Here is a 16,523-nt window from a genome sequence, read left to right on the forward strand (position 1 = left end):
TTTTCAGCTTTCTGTTGGCTATGTTTAAATGTTAATGAATATAGTAAAGAGACTTATACAGGTCGCGATAATGCTCTGATAATATCAGAAGTGCCTTCATACATATTAATGCACTTATGCATTTTTGCTCTTTTGCGTTCTATTCAAATCATTTGCTGAAAGAAAGACAAAGTTCATGTTTGAAGTACCAAAGTGATGGCGCTAAAAAACGTGTAAACTTTTTAGTTTCAAAGTGCATATTATTTTTTTGAAGGTTTCCCATTAGAATAAAAAAGCACTGATTAAGTACCAAGAATAAAAGTACCAGGAATAAAAAAAATTGATTCAGTTTTTAAGAGACTATAAACGTAGTTCAGACTTCTTTTTCTAGTTCGTGATGATTTTTTTTGTTCAGTTTTATCAAAAAATTCAATTAGAAGTTCATCTGACAATCGAAGAGCTGTAAAGGCAAACTTTTTCTTAAAGTTGGGGAATTGAGATTTTTTCAAAAAAGAAGTTAGTATTTTATTGGCTTACTTTCTTTCATTGGCTTTTTTTTCTTAGTTTCTGTTGCCGATATTTTGATACTACAAGTTGCCTGTATCGACAAGCGGAGCTAAATTGCTACTTTTTTCTAAACCTTTGTCGCAATTATTAGTGTTACTTTTGGTTTTTTGTACAGTAGGAGGCGGAATTGGCTATTTAATCGTGCCTTCGATTAAATTAATTTAATTAATTTGCTTTCGCCGATGAAGGCTGTTAGTTTCACACAAGAGTACAATAACAAAACTCTTTCTCGGAATTTCTACAACTCTGGATGTTTTGCCAAGTTTTTGAAATACATAATTTAAACACAATTTGACTTTATACTTTCCACTTTTTAACATGCAAATTTGATGTTTTTGTGCATTTTCAACCTAACTTTTGTCACTTTCTTGTTTGTCTTGGCTTCTATAAGAGTCATTAGCCCAGTTTTGTAGAGCAGTCAACTGGAAAACTTGAATATACGAGGAATGAGCTTCAATTCCCGTTGAGGTTTTTTGGTTTTCAGTATTCATTAGTTTTTATATTTTTTCTCTTTTTTTTCTTGTTAAGGTACATCCTGGCTTTTTTGCGTGTGTTTGCGAAGTACAGTCTGACCTATGTGTTATAATTACACAAACGATCTAGTGAGCAAATTGTTATATTACAAAAGCACTTTTTTACAACTCAAGTGGGAAGTTTTTTTTTGCTATAGAGCATTGATAATTTGAAAGCATCTGTTTAAGATTCGATAATTTATTTCAGACTCTTAAATAGGTCGTGATGATTTTTTTTCAGTCTAAAATTCGTTGAGGCTCAAATTTACTTGTTCGCGTTTACTTTATTTTTCACGTTTACTTCGACTTTATTTTTCACTCAGGTTCACTAGCAAAATGAAACAATTACTTATTGATCCAGTTTTCTCAAATTCGGTTAATTTATCGAAACTATGTCAATCATAAATTGTTCTAGGAATTCAAAGAGTTTTAAGGTCATATATTTGTAATTCGAAAGAGGTTTTTCAAAAAACAAGTTAGAATTTTTTTGTTAACTTGCGCGCATTGACTTTTCCCAACTGTTTGTTGGCTGTGTTCTGTTTTTTTTATTGATGGCTTGTGTCAGCCTATTGTCAAGCGAGTGTGGCGCAGATGCAAGAAGGAAAGACTCCTAATGTACAGGCGGGAGTTTTGATTCCGGCACAGTTTCAATTTTCAAGGCTTTTTTAAACTTTTTTCACTGGTTATTTTCTAGTGCTTCTCTATGCTTGTTTCTCGCGTATATTAGCAAAGTCCAACTTCACTTCTATGTTAAAATTAGAGGCAGTTCTTAGATTTGGTTAGCAATAGTATCCTTCGCAGTATGAGATAAATTGACTCAGCGCATTTCAATTTATGGCTCATCAATACTGGTCATGTGCACATTAGTCCGCTCGAAGCTTATATTTTTCCGTTAACAAATGGTGCAATCCGACTCCTAGAGAAGAATTGAAGGATCAAGTTAACATCCTACCCCCTAGATAGACCAAGTTGAGATCTTCCATCCCAGCAAATAATTCGCATTAAATTTGCTAAGCGCTTCATGTAAAATGCTCGACTCTGATTGGCTGAAAACTCCCAACTTAGAACCAAGTTAACATCCTACCCCCCGCCCCCCCCCCAAACAGTTTTTGGGGGGGGGGGGGTGTTAACTTGGTCCGAATTGAAGTTTGCATTGAAGCACGTCTAGTTAGAAATTCGGTTCTTTTCTCTAGAAATCAATTCAATGCCTAAGTTTTATCAATGCATCACTCATTCCTGGGGCCTAGGAAATTAGACGAAAAGCAAGTTAGACGCGATCAATAAAAACTAATTTAGACGACGATGAAAAATTACAGATATTCGAAATTAGACGTAATTGTATTGTTCGTGTCTAAAATTTGTTTACTGACTACAATTAACTTTCGTTCGAGCTTTCTTAATTGCAAATCAACTTTTCAAATGCCGCAAATTTCACATTCCGCAATTTTCACATACCGCAATTGTATAACTTATGCATTTCAAAAATATTTTATAATATTGAGATAAACGTTTTATAAATCAATTGCGATAAATGTTTTTTGATATGCAATGGGATCATGTACTATTTTTGTAATTATGAAAACTTGTTTTAAACAATAAGTTTTGTTAGCCCTTAGCTTTCCGTCTAAAATGCTAGTTTTGCAAAAACAATTTAACGTCTAAATTCCGTTTTTTTGGATTCGTCTAATTTGCTTCTCGTCTAATTTCCTAAACACACCCCCCCCCCCCCCCACCCCCTCATTCCTTATCAATACCAATGAAAAACTATTCATGTTGTGATGTTACAGAGCGATTCTGCCGTAAGAAAAGTTATCAAAGTTTCATTGAATTCATGAAGCTTTTAACAGTACTGTTAGCAGCTTTAAAAGATTTGCAATCAATTAGTTAAATTTTCGAAACAATTAAACATTTAGACTCGAAACGACTAGGATGTAGACCGAACTATTCATCAGCTGAAAATCTATTCAACAACTGCAAAATTCATTCAACATTTTTCATCACAATGAGATCAAATTTAAATGGCTAAATTTCAAGGTTGAAAAAAGCAGTAGCCAATCATTAGCTGTATAATCATGATTTTTTTGTTTTGTGGTAAAATGAAAGCAACGCAAAAAGACAATTAAATGGAATAGTTCTTACATAAGTGCTCAAAGCCAGAAGCCATCAAGAATTCATCTTAATCAAGTAAGAAGCTGATTGCAACTGGATTATTTATAGAAGTCTCGCATGTAATTAAGTTAATATAACTATGAAAAAATCAAGTGGCGTACAAATCAACCATCTCATTCCAATATTCACTCTTTATAAAAGCTGCCTTTAATTTAGCACTTTATGTGAAATCATGAATATAGAAAGAAAAAAAGAAAGAAAGAAAGATGCCTCTAATAAACTTGTTGTAATAAAATATAAGGTTTATGATTGGGTGCTCTTTTTGGCGCCATTGAGTAAAAAGAATCTGCACTGCGCTGTAACATGGCTGCCTATGCATTTTGTTTAACAATATATTGACGGATGTATTAAGTGTTTGTATGTGATGTTTTTAGCTGGACCAGTGGAAGTCGCAGTACTACGCGATGGAGGACAAGACGTCTATTTTGATGTCCGACAAGTCTGAACTGGAGACTCAACTGGAAGAGGCGGAGGAGGACATGGCCGGATTGGAGAGAAAATTGAGAAATGTCATCGCAGAAGTAGGTGCACTTTATTGACTCGCCCTAAACATTATTTATTGCCCAAATAAAATAATAGTACACAAGCGAAGCTTTGTGTATTATTACGAAGAATTTTTTCTAATCTAAGGTGCAAATAAAAGTGCTCATTTGGTGGCACTTTGGTATATTTCATTTTAATCATAATTTAAACTTTTCTGTGTTTTTAAGACGATGGTTGGAACATTCTGTGCTACTTGCACAGTAACCGGCTATCCTTGTTTCTAATTGTGTACAGTTATCTTGTCTAGAGCAGAAAGAAGAAAAGAAATGAAAGCTAAAGTTTTTCAAAAAAAAAACAAAATATTTTCAATTTTTAAGCTTTTAAAAGTAAACTTACCGCAGCAGAAGGTGTAATTAAGAGAGTCCGGTCAATTGAATGGTTTTTATTTAGTTGGTAAAACTGAACTGATAGATTTTCACTCAAGCAGAGCGTAGTGTGATTCTACAAGGCCACTTTTTCAACCTAAATCGCAAATATTGGTGCTGCTTTTGGTGGCACCATTTTTTTCCATAAAAGTGGTGGAAAGATTGGCTACTTCCCTGTGTGCCGCAAATTACGCCAGTCTTTTTTCTACCGTACCCAATGGCCCTCGAAACTTTCAGTAGGGATTTTGGCCCAAGTTTTTGGATTATTTTTCTCAAAAATTAAACTAACAAATCTGAGATTAAAAATTCAATCAAAAGATCTCTCCCTGCATAAGCTGCTACGCCCTTGTTCTTGTAGAAAAAGAGTTATGGCCTTAGAAATTGTCCAAAATTATATTGTTTTTGAAAAAATTCTTTTTTTTCTCGAAAACTACCCTTCAAAAATCTGAGATGAAGGGTTCAATCGCAAGAACTGGTGTATAGAATCCTCGCCGCATAAACGGCTACGTCCTTAATTTTTATGGAAAAGAGTTATAGTCATAGAAATTGTCTAATTTTGAAGACTACCCTGTCAAATCTGAGATTAAGGAATGAATGGAAAGACAAAGTGGCTGCAGTTTTGTCCGAGTAAGCAATTATGCACTATTTTTTTAAAGAAAAAATAGTTTAACTTAAAAAATGTCTACTTTTTGAAATATTCTCCCAATTTTGGTACGGAGTCAGCCATGGGCTTAATTAATTTTTGACCTTTTGGCCCATTGTTTGGACTTCGTTTAATATTCCAAAAATGGCTGTGCCAATTCTCAAATAAGGGAATCAATCGAAATCAGATGTTTTACTGATTTCCCCTGCAAAAGCTCATTGTTTAATATTTAAACTTTTGTTACATTTTTTTAAATAACGCATTATTATGTTTCACATTTGATTTTTTTTTTCAAATTTGTCCAAGAGATACCTTCAGGTTTAGCTGAGACCCAGATGTTTTTCAAGCGACTTAGCGCAGATGCGAGTAAGTGAGACTCCTAATCTACAGGTTTGAAGTTTAATTTCGGCACATTGAGTTAGTTTTTTTATTTGGTTATGCTGCATAGCATTGGCAATGTAATAGAAACTGTACCTGCTTTATTGTTAGATAGTGTTGGTAAATTTTCATGCGGCCTATGCGCAGATGCTAGAACTTGAATTTAGAGGTTCGTTTCCGGCACAATAATTTCTTCTCTGACTTGTAGCTTGTAACTTTTCATTGTCCCTGAAAACTGATATCGAACCGCTGTCTCTGGTTAATGAAGGTTTGAAGTACATACTATTTTCGATAGCCCTATTCAGTGTGGACAGGGGTGTATATAGGATTTTCTCGAGGGGAGGAGACCCGCTCTAAGATTACAATTAAGTCTCTATTTTGACCAAATCTGTTGCTCCGCAGGCAAATTTTTCAAAAAAAAACGGGTCAAAAATGCCTTTTGATCAAAAACAATGCCTTTTTTCGTCGCGTGCTCCCCTTCAGAATTAGTATATATTGGCGCCAATTTTTACGGCCAAATTAGGAAAGTTTTTGGGTTGGTCGGCCTAAAATGGATGTCATAATATAATATCCAAGAGAATTTTCTATTTAAATATTCTGGAAAATAGTCAATTTTTTATTCAATCTCCCGAACTAATTTTTAGTTATTTTTATAAGTTTTTAGCTGTAAACTTGCGGAATAAAAAAATTTCCAGCTGAATCAAAAGTTAAACCATTGTTCTAGTTTTCTTAAATTGGGTTAATTTTATCAAAAAAAGTTGATCACAACTTGTTCTTGAAATTCAAATTACTTCAACCTGAGATATTTTTTTCTTCGAAAATTGAAAAGTGTTGAACAAATTTTCAATCATACACTTTTTAAACCTTGTGTTTGCTATGTTCTTTATCATTTTGTTTCAGGCAGCAATAGACCGCAATTCGATCCATTCTCTGACTACTGAGTTGGCTGAAGTGAGACGCAATCTGGCAGACAAGGAGGAGCAACTATCGGGACTGCAGTCAAAGTGCAGCCAGATACAAGCCACATCTACTGACAAAGCGCTGTTGCTCAGAGCCGAAAGCAGAGTAAGCATACGGATAACTCATCACATGGTGTATCTAACTGTTCCTATCAAACACAATCGCAGAGCGAACTTACCCTGCATACAAGGGTGTGACATGTGACACGACAGGTGGCTCTGAATTGTTTTGATTATTGTGAATGCATCCCTTATTTGTTGTTTTCTATTGAATGAGGAGTCGATTGAACTGTCGCACCCGATATAATTGAGTAAGTTTCACCATTTTAAAATATCCCGAGCGTTACTCGAACCAGAGTTATTAAGTGGGAACTATAGTTTTGTGGTTTATACCGCTCCCAAAGTATATCCTGGCCATTTAGGCAACAGAAGTGGAGCGTAGTCTCGGAGTGGAAAAGGCACTGAGAGTCAAGTGCGACAATCAGATCAGTCGGCTAAAAGCACAGTCGGACAAGCACTCTGAAGAAGTGGATGCCCTGTTGGCTGCCCAGAAACAGAAGGAAGAGACTATCAAGAAGCTGAACAACCAGATAAGAGATGTGAAGGATGATTTACTGGCAGTAGAGTCCAAGTACGAACAGAGTCAAACCAAGAAACATGACCTTGTAAGTCAATTTTTAAGTTTAACACACAGGCAAAAATAGGAAAATCCGACGATTAAGAGTCTATTAAAGTAGTTCAGACACTTCTATAGGTAGAGATGATTTTTTTCATGAAAGGTGATGAAAAGTCAAAAACCTGTAGTCGACTTCTCATTTCGAAAATAGAATTAGTTTTTCAGATTTCCGAGCGAAATGTAAACTCTATTTATTGATCCAGTGTTCTCAAATTGAATTAAGTTTATCAAAAAAAGTGTCAACCAAAATTGTTTTTAGAAATTCAAGAGCTTTAAGGCCATCTATTTTATGTAAGAAATTCGAAGAGTTTTTCATGAAACAAGTCAGTATTTTTTTGTTTACTTGCGTTCAGTGATTATTTCATAAATTTCTGTTGGCTATGTGTTTCAGAGGCGATGAACGTAGTTCAGGCTATTATATAGGTCGTGTTGATTTTTTTTCAGGAAAAGTCTCAAAATTTGTTCAGGCTCAAATATAATTTTTCACGGTTTGACTTTTGGTTTCTAAGTTCAGTCAATTTCCTTTGTTTACACATGCGAAGCTTGTGTTATAGTATGAACTCTCTTTTTTTCAACCTAAGTCGCAAATATTGTTGCCACAAATTGTGTTCATTTTGATCTATAACCAGCTATTAAGTACAGACATGCTAAGGATTTTAACACAGACTGTTATATTAGAAATAGCATTTTGGCTTCAAGGTATCAAGGATCTGTAGCGTAGAGGTAGGGAAGGAGACCCGCAACAAAATAAGAGGGTTCGAACCCGGGCAGGGTCGGATGTTTTTAATGAACTTTTTCGTATACTAGTGAAATGCTCTATAAATTGAGGTAGATTGGTTGGTAAATTTGTTTTATTTTTCAAATTCACTAGTACTGCTAATGCGTCATAATTGGCTCGCGTCACTTAGCAATTTTGCAGACTCATAATTGGCGTGCGTCACTTAAGAAATTTTGTAGCCTCAAAGTTTTACTCATTCAGTGTTCCACGGTAGCGTTATCGGTCATATTTTTGCTGGTGTATGCGAAGTGCAACTTCGCCTCTGTGTAAAATCAAGGCAAATTCCGCTATTGAATAATAAAAGTGTAAAGGTTCAAAAGTGGAATTTATTTTCAGATTTCACAGCTAAATGAAAAGTTTACTTTATTGATTCAGTTTCATCAAATTGAGTTAGTTTAATCCAAAAAAGTGTCAAATCATAAGTTGTTATAGTTTAAAGGCCATCTATTTTTTTTTCTTGGAAATTCGAAAAATCAGGTGTCTCAAAAAACAAGTCAGGATTTTTTTCTGTTTACTTGCGTTCCTTGACTCTTTTCCAATTTTTTGTTCGCTATGTTTTTTTGTTTCCAAATAAATTCTGCGGCTTTTTTGCGGTCCTCAGGTTTAATTATTAATGAATTATTAGGTTTGATATTCTGATTTCCGTGTATGAAAGGCAAATCACGCCATCCAACCACCAATGAACAAATGTGCGAAAAAAGTGAATGACATGCAGTTTCGATAGTGGAATTTATATTTAAGACTTTTCAACGACATAGGACATGTCTTTTTGACCCATTTTTTTCTAGTTGATTTAGCTTTACGGAAAAAAGTGAATCATACAATTTTTTTTAGAATGCTTTAATTTGATTGTGCTCATAGTGTTGGTCATGTTCAGGAGTGAGCACTCTTAAATAATCAAAAATCGAGCAGCGATTTTGTAAAGGTCACCAAAAACATTATAGATTTCCCATTTGGAAATTGGCATTTGATCACAGATTTTCTAGCGAAATACAAATGTTACCTATTGATCCAGTTTTCTCAAATTGGGAAAGTGTTTATCAAAAAAGACTCAATCATACATTGTTCTAGAAATTTAAAGAGCCCAAAGGTCATTTGTTTTTTCTTCGAAAGCTGAAAGTTTTTCAAAAAACACGTCAGTTTTTTTTTGTTTACTTGCGTTATTGACTCTTTTTCAACTGTCTGTTGGCTATGTTCTTGATTTTAATTTATTCCTTTTTCAATCACCCCACTACAAAAAAGTTATTCTGTTTGTTATAACACTTAAGTTAAGTAAGGATTTTGCAACCGGGTTTAGTTTTTTTCCTAAAGAAGTTTGTTCAGATTTCCGGACCTTGCGTCATTTTGTGACGCATGCATTCCATGCAGTACGTATTTGTACGCGTTAATTAGTTTGTCTATTTTCAGCAATCGATCGTAAGCGGTAGATACAAGTTCTTCCAATGTTGTTTTTTCTCGACAAGAACGTTCTCTTAATTTTCAGCTTATTGGGTGACGTCTTTCTTACCCAGTAGATTTTTTTGAGAATAATTTAGTTCTGGCAGTAAATTTTTGAAAGCTCTGAATAGACTTCACAAAACCCATTTTGAAAACCTTAAAAAAAGCAATGCTTAAGGAGCGCCAGTTAGGAGACATGGAGGAGACTAATGGCAGCCTGAAACAGGAGTTAAACGTGGCCGCCCAGAGAATCCAGCTTCTTCAGAGATCTCTACAGGAGATGAACAACGCAAATAACGCCTCAGCTGACTCGGTAAGATACATAAGAACGACAAATAGCACATTTGGACGCGTCTATTCTTCATCTTCCTCACCATCATTTTTATTGCATAATCTCTCGATCACGTAATCAATTTTTTTTAAAAAAAAGTTTCTACATTTTACACCAATTATTTTCGAGCTATTTATAAATATCCTTAAAAATTGCTGCTTACACCATGAGTTTGGAAGTTTATGGTTGCTTGGAGAAACGGAAAAAGAGGCAGAATTTGAAAAGTTCATGCCCAATGGGAAAAAAGTTAATGATACGGAAAGCTTTGTTACTTTTTTTGAAAATAAAACGAAATGTTCTAAGTCGTATTACATATCAGAAGAAATAACAATAATGAAAATGGCAGTATAAATTATAGCTATTTATCACTACACATGCTCAATGAAAATGTTTTCTCAAATTGACAATTATTCTAAAATGTTACCACTGCCAAATTGTTTTCCACAGAGTTTCTACTTGAGCGACGAAGAGGATGACGTAGACGGGGCTTCTCTTATGAATAGCGAAGACGATGAGGAGGATCGGATGCTAGATGTGAGTGGAAACAACGGGATGGAGAGATCCGAGTTCACCTCCGAGTAAGTTGTTGCAAATTCTTATTCAACGTTGATGATCGAAAACAAGTCTTATGTATTTAGATCGCCTGGTTTGTTATTTGAAGTCTCAATGAATAAAGCGAAGACACTGATTGTTGAGAGCTCAAGCTTGATATTTCTTGATAAGTTCGATTAACAAAGGCTCAAATGGTGCAAAAAAATTGAATGCTTTCTAATGTAAAAATTAGATTTTAAGTTTCAAACTGAATATAAAAATTCTTTATTGGCACAGTTTTCTGAAACAGTTTGTATAAAAAAGTCATTTTTTAGGTCTCGCTTAGCTCACTGTCTGTTTGCTTTGTTTTGTTTTGCAAAGAAACTTGTAGTACATGCGTGCTGTCCTATTTCCATAGCGATCGGCTATTCTTGTTATCCGAGCATGTATTTTTTTGCAGTTGCCTTTTTGGACGAAAGTTTTTTGAAAATCTATTCAATGATACAATTTTGCGTGCTAGTTAATGTTCTTGCGGAAAATGTGATAAATTTTAATAAAAGTTTGTATTTTTTTCATTAGATGCTAAATGAGCTACCAGATCAGGTATTGAATGAAATCATCAATGGGAGCATCGTTAGTTTCACCTTTTTAATCGTTTTTTGAAAATCTATTCAATGATACAATTTTGCGTGCTAGTTAATGTTCTTGCGGAAAATGTGATAAATTTTAATAAAAGTTTGTATTTTTTTCATTAGATGCTAAATGAGCTACCAGATCAGGTATTGAATGAAATCATCAATGCGAGCATCGTTAGTTTCACCTTTTTAATCGTTATACATAAAGCTGGGAGGGTTGTCTGTATTTAGAGAACCGGGTATTCATACTCGTCAGAAAGCAGATAAGCTCTATATTAACCAATTAGAATCGTGACAATGAATAAGTTAATAATTATTTATTTCGTAAGTTTGGTTTCTCATCTCGATTCTGATTGTTTAATATAGTATTTGTTTGCTTACTGGGTTGTCCAAATACTGCTACGTAACCATGCAGCTGAAAGCAAAATGAACTCATTTCCTTTTAATGAAGATTTTAGTTGCCCATAACAGTAGTATCATATCAAGCTTTATCAGCTCGAGATATTCAAGTAGTTGGCTGATTGTAGTAGAGCTGCTCTTTAGAAGTCGAGAAACGCAGTCTTAAAATTTGTTCACGCTCAGCTTTAGTTTTTTGCATTTTGACTTTGGATTTCTTTTTAAGTTCAATTCATTTCGTGTTTTAAGAGGAAAGCAAACTCGACTATCGAACAGCAAAAGTGCGAAGGGCACTAAAAACGTGATCGACTTCTAGTTTCAAATGTGGATGCTGGTTTGCAGATTTCCCAGTGGAATAAAAAATTTATCTATTGACCCAGTTTTCTCATATTGGATTAATTGTTTCTAAAAAATGCCGATCAAACGAGTCAATATTTTGGCTGTGTATCGACTAGCATAAAGCTCGACAATCATAAAAGTTTTTATAATGAAAATCGTATCGATTAGCATAAAAATCGAAACACAAAGTTCAAATTTTGTTAAAGTTGGTTGGCGTTATCTCGAAAGTGTTTATCCAAACCTTGTAAAGAATAGCCCCCCTATTGCAATAGGGGTGATAGTTAACGAGATACCGTCCCATTTTTCACCATACCAATTTGAGTCGGGACTGGGCTACTAGGTGTAAAATTTTCATGTGCTTAACCGTTGATTTAATTCTTTATGGGGCGATATTCATTACTAGGTTTCGGTGGGGAGGGAGGAAGGAAGGAAGGATAGAGTTAAAGAAAATCCAAATCTTTATACACAAAAAACCGATCTCTTCAACCATTGTCCCACCCTTTGGAACCTACTAACGAATTGCCACCCCTATAATGAAATAATTACACGGTTAAGCATATGCGAATTTTGTACCTAGTAACAAATCTCTCCCTTTACAGGTCGGGGCAGGGGCGGATCTAGTGTTTTCTCGAGGGGGTGGGGCGGATCTAGTGTTTTCTCGAGGGGGTGGGGCGGATCTAGTGTTTTCTCGAGGGGGTGGGGCGGATCTAGTGTTTTCTCGAGGGGGTGGGGCGGATCTAGTGTTTTCTCGAGGGGGTGGGGCGGATCTAGTGTTTTCTCGAGGGGGTGGGGCGGATCTAGTGTTTTCTCGAGGGGGTGGGGCGGATCTAGTGTTTTCTCGAGGGGGTGGGGCGGATCTAGTGTTTTCTCGAGGGGGTGGGGCGGATCTAGTGTTTTCTCGAGGGGGTGGGGCGGATCTAGTGTTTTCTCGAGGGGGTGGGGCGGATCTAGTGTTTTCTCGAGGGGGTGGGGCGGATCTAGTGTTTTCTCGAGGGGGTGGGGCGGATCTAGTGTTTTCTCGAGGGGGTGGGGCGGATCTAGTGTTTTCTCGAGGGGGTGGGGCGGATCTAGTGTTTTCTCGAGGGGGTGGGGCGGATCTAGTGTTTTCTCGAGGGGGTGGGGCGGATCTAGTGTTTTCTCGAGGGGGTGGGGCGGATCTAGTGTTTTCTCGAGGGGGTGGGGCGGATCTAGTGTTTTCTCGAGGGGGTGGGGCGGATCTAGTGTTTTCTCGAGGGGGTGGGGCGGATCTAGTGTTTTCTCGAGGGGGTGGGGCGGATCTAGTGTTTTCTCGAGGGGGTGGGGCGGATCTAGTGTTTTCTCGAGGGGGTGGGGCGGATCTAGTGTTTTCTCGAGGGGGTGGGGCGGATCTAGTGTTTTCTCGAGGGGGTGGGGCGGATCTAGTGTTTTCTCGAGGGGGTGGGGCGGATCTAGTGTTTTCTCGAGGGGGTGGGGCGGATCTAGTGTTTTCTCGAGGGGGTGGGGCGGATCTAGTGTTTTCTCGAGGGGGTGGGGCGGATCTAGTGTTTTCTCGAGGGGGTGGGGCGGATCTAGTGTTTTCTCGAGGGGGTGGGGCGGATCTAGTGTTTTCTCGAGGGGGTGGGGCGGATCTAGTGTTTTCTCGAGGGGGTGGGGCGGATCTAGTGTTTTCTCGAGGGGGTGGGGCGGATCTAGTGTTTTCTCGAGGGGGTGGGGCGGATCTAGTGTTTTCTCGAGGGGGTGGGGCGGATCTAGTGTTTTCTCGAGGGGGTGGGGCGGATCTAGTGTTTTCTCGAGGGGGTGGGGCGGATCTAGTGTTTTCTCGAGGGGGTGGGGCGGATCTAGTGTTTTCTCGAGGGGGTGGGGCGGATCTAGTGTTTTCTCGAGGGGGTGGGGCGGATCTAGTGTTTTCTCGAGGGGGTGGGGCGGATCTAGTGTTTTCTCGAGGGGGTGGGGCGGATCTAGTGTTTTCTCGAGGGGGTGGGGCGGATCTAGTGTTTTCTCGAGGGGGTGGGGCGGATCTAGTGTTTTCTCGAGGGGGTGGGGCGGATCTAGTGTTTTCTCGAGGGGGTGGGGCGGATCTAGTGTTTTCTCGAGGGGGTGGGGCGGATCTAGTGTTTTCTCGAGGGGGTGGGGCGGATCTAGTGTTTTCTCGAGGGGGTGGGGCGGATCTAGTGTTTTCTCGAGGGGGTGGGGCGGATCTAGTGTTTTCTCGAGGGGGTGGGGCGGATCTAGTGTTTTCTCGAGGGGGTGGGGCGGATCTAGTGTTTTCTCGAGGGGGTGGGGCGGATCTAGTGTTTTCTCGAGGGGGTGGGGCGGATCTAGTGTTTTCTCGAGGGGGTGGGGCGGATCTAGTGTTTTCTCGAGGGGGTGGGGCGGATCTAGTGTTTTCTCGAGGGGGTGGGGCGGATCTAGTGTTTTCTCGAGGGGGTGGGGCGGATCTAGTGTTTTCTCGAGGGGGTGGGGCGGATCTAGTGTTTTCTCGAGGGGGTGGGGCGGATCTAGTGTTTTCTCGAGGGGGTGGGGCGGATCTAGTGTTTTCTCGAGGGGGTGGGGCGGATCTAGTGTTTTCTCGAGGGGGTGGGGCGGATCTAGTGTTTTCTCGAGGGGGTGGGGCGGATCTAGTGTTTTCTCGAGGGGGTGGGGCGGATCTAGTGTTTTCTCGAGGGGGTGGGGCGGATCTAGTGTTTTCTCGAGGGGGTGGGGCGGATCTAGTGTTTTCTCGAGGGGGTGGGGCGGATCTAGTGTTTTCTCGAGGGGGTGGGGCGGATCTAGTGTTTTCTCGAGGGGGTGGGGCGGATCTAGTGTTTTCTCGAGGGGGTGGGGCGGATCTAGTGTTTTCTCGAGGGGGTGGGGCGGATCTAGTGTTTTCTCGAGGGGGTGGGGCGGATCTAGTGTTTTCTCGAGGGGGTGGGGCGGATCTAGTGTTTTCTCGAGGGGGTGGGGCGGATCTAGTGTTTTCTCGAGGGGGTGGGGCGGATCTAGTGTTTTCTCGAGGGGGTGGGGCGGATCTAGTGTTTTCTCGAGGGGGTGGGGCGGATCTAGTGTTTTCTCGAGGGGGTGGGGCGGATCTAGTGTTTTCTCGAGGGGGTGGGGCGGATCTAGTGTTTTCTCGAGGGGGTGGGGCGGATCTAGTGTTTTCTCGAGGGGGTGGGGCGGATCTAGTGTTTTCTCGAGGGGGTGGGGCGGATCTAGTGTTTTCTCGAGGGGGTGGGGCGGATCTAGTGTTTTCTCGAGGGGGTGGGGCGGATCTAGTGTTTTCTCGAGGGGGTGGGGCGGATCTAGTGTTTTCTCGAGGGGGTGGGGCGGATCTAGTGTTTTCTCGAGGGGGTGGGGCGGATCTAGTGTTTTCTCGAGGGGGTGGGGCGGATCTAGTGTTTTCTCGAGGGGGTGGGGCGGATCTAGTGTTTTCTCGAGGGGGTGGGGCGGATCTAGTGTTTTCTCGAGGGGGTGGGGCGGATCTAGTGTTTTCTCGAGGGGGTGGGGCGGATCTAGTGTTTTCTCGAGGGGGTGGGGCGGATCTAGTGTTTTCTCGAGGGGGTGGGGCGGATCTAGTGTTTTCTCGAGGGGGTGGGGCGGATCTAGTGTTTTCTCGAGGGGGTGGGGCGGATCTAGTTAAAAAGAACTTCGTAAATGTGTACCAAAGGGGGGCCCTTTGGGTCGACATGGCGTCGAAGAATTAAAGGGAATTGAACACCCTCCCGCCCCTCTCTTAATCAGCCCCTGGGTCGGGGCGGGATATGGATATGACTGATCGCAATTTATGTGACAAGGAATTTCGTTTACTTGTTGATAGCTTAGTTTCTCAGTTTTTGAGAGAAAAGCTATCACAATATGCTAGTCGAGCGGTTTTTTCCCGTCAGCTCATTGACTCTTTCAAATGTGTGTTGGCTATGATTTGAATGGTTTGCTTTTTCTACATACATACATGCAGGGGCGGATTTAGGGGGGGGGGGGGTGGTACGCTCCTCCCCTTAGGGATTCGACCCCCTGCCGACCCAAAGGGTCCCCCTTAGAATTGGATCCCCCTTAAAATAGGTACTATTTTGATTGAGATATCCTTTTTTGGCTGACCCTAAAAATTTTTCTAAAGGCAATATATTCTAATTTTGAGCTCGCGCCGAAATAACGCGATTTTTATTGGTCACTTTTTTGCAAAAAGTGCCCGAAAACGCCTTTTTTGGTCTGTTTTTCATAATTTGCATGCGGCGCAGAAAGTTTTGTCAAAATAGGGTCTTTATAGTGATTTGGGAGAGCTTAGAAAATCAATTTCTTCGACCTAAAAAAAATTCGACAAAGTTATCGACCTTTTTTTGAATCCCCACACCCCCGTGTTTAAAGAGGGCTGAGGTGATGTAATTTGTAATACAGCGTTTTGAAAGACTGTTAGGTCAATTTTAATCGAACTTATTAACATTTCTCCAACTGTCAGTTGGCTATGGTTTTGTTTTGTTTTGGATTTGCAGAGACGAAGACTACGGTTCAGCAGCTGCGGAGTTCTCATCGACTGCAGGTACTTAGAACAACAACAGAGGCGAACAGTTCCGAATCTCTCAAAAATGTGACTTAAAACTTAGATGGTCACCAGGAGTAAAATAAGCAATCATCAAGCTTTCAAACAATTTCTCTACATGGTGTGAATCGATTAAATACTTGCCTTTTTACTTTCTTGTAATTGCTAAATGCTGTTAAATCGTATCATTTTTTATGATAAATTATATTCTATTTTGTTCGAATTTCTTTGTTGTTTATAGATAATCATTTGTAGCTTAATGTCACAAAATTTAATAAGTTTGAAAAACAAATTCTAACATGCGGTTTTTCTTATTACTAAGACTTTGCTGCGAAACCTATAAATTGGGGGCAGTTTAGCTGGATCATTAAGAGTCAGTGAACGCAGTCCAGACTCTTATATAGCTCGCGATGATTTTCCATAAAATTGACTTATTGATCCAGTTTTCTCAAATTGAGTTAATTTTAGCGAACAAGTTACAATCATCAATTGTTCTCTCAAAGTTCAAAGATTTTTAAGGCCATATTATTTAAACTTGCGTTCATTGACTCTTTTCGAACTATATGTTAGTTAATAAAAAATCTTACAATTTTGCTCATAGTTTAGAGGCTATGCGCTTCTAAATTTCTCTTGGGCTACATGGGTTTTCTATGATGTAATTTGCTATGCAGTTCACCCTGAATTATAGCAAAAAATGCAAATTTCGTGTCCAAATTTCGCAAAAATATACCATATTAATTCTGGTAAAATTTTGAGCAATTTTAAGCCTTATCTATTTCGTTAATGAACCCATTCT

At 39.4% G+C, this 16,523-nt stretch overlaps 1 protein-coding gene across 2 annotated transcripts in view; it reads left to right on the forward strand.

Annotated features, from left to right (window-relative positions):
* LOC134843974 (unconventional myosin-XVIIIa-like) overlaps nucleotides 1-16,122 on the forward strand; it is a 319,060-nt gene extending 302,938 nt beyond the window's left edge. For both annotated transcript variants that reach the window (XM_063860373.1, XM_063860374.1), the window contains exons 21-27: nucleotides 2,846-2,857; nucleotides 3,602-3,748; nucleotides 6,057-6,221; nucleotides 6,538-6,780; nucleotides 9,185-9,319; nucleotides 9,785-9,915; nucleotides 15,681-16,122. In XM_063860373.1, coding sequence (XP_063716443.1) covers nucleotides 2,846-2,857; nucleotides 3,602-3,748; nucleotides 6,057-6,221; nucleotides 6,538-6,780; nucleotides 9,185-9,319; nucleotides 9,785-9,915; nucleotides 15,681-15,735 — 888 coding nt within the window. In that variant the 3' untranslated portion in view covers nucleotides 15,736-16,122. The remainder of the gene's footprint in view (nucleotides 1-2,845; nucleotides 2,858-3,601; nucleotides 3,749-6,056; nucleotides 6,222-6,537; nucleotides 6,781-9,184; nucleotides 9,320-9,784; nucleotides 9,916-15,680) is intronic.
* The last annotated feature ends 401 nt before the right edge of the window (nucleotides 16,123-16,523 follow it).

This window comes from Symsagittifera roscoffensis, chromosome 4 (genome assembly GCF_963678635.1).
Source record: "Symsagittifera roscoffensis chromosome 4, txSymRosc1.1, whole genome shotgun sequence".
NCBI lineage: Eukaryota > Metazoa > Xenacoelomorpha > Acoela > Convolutidae > Symsagittifera > Symsagittifera roscoffensis.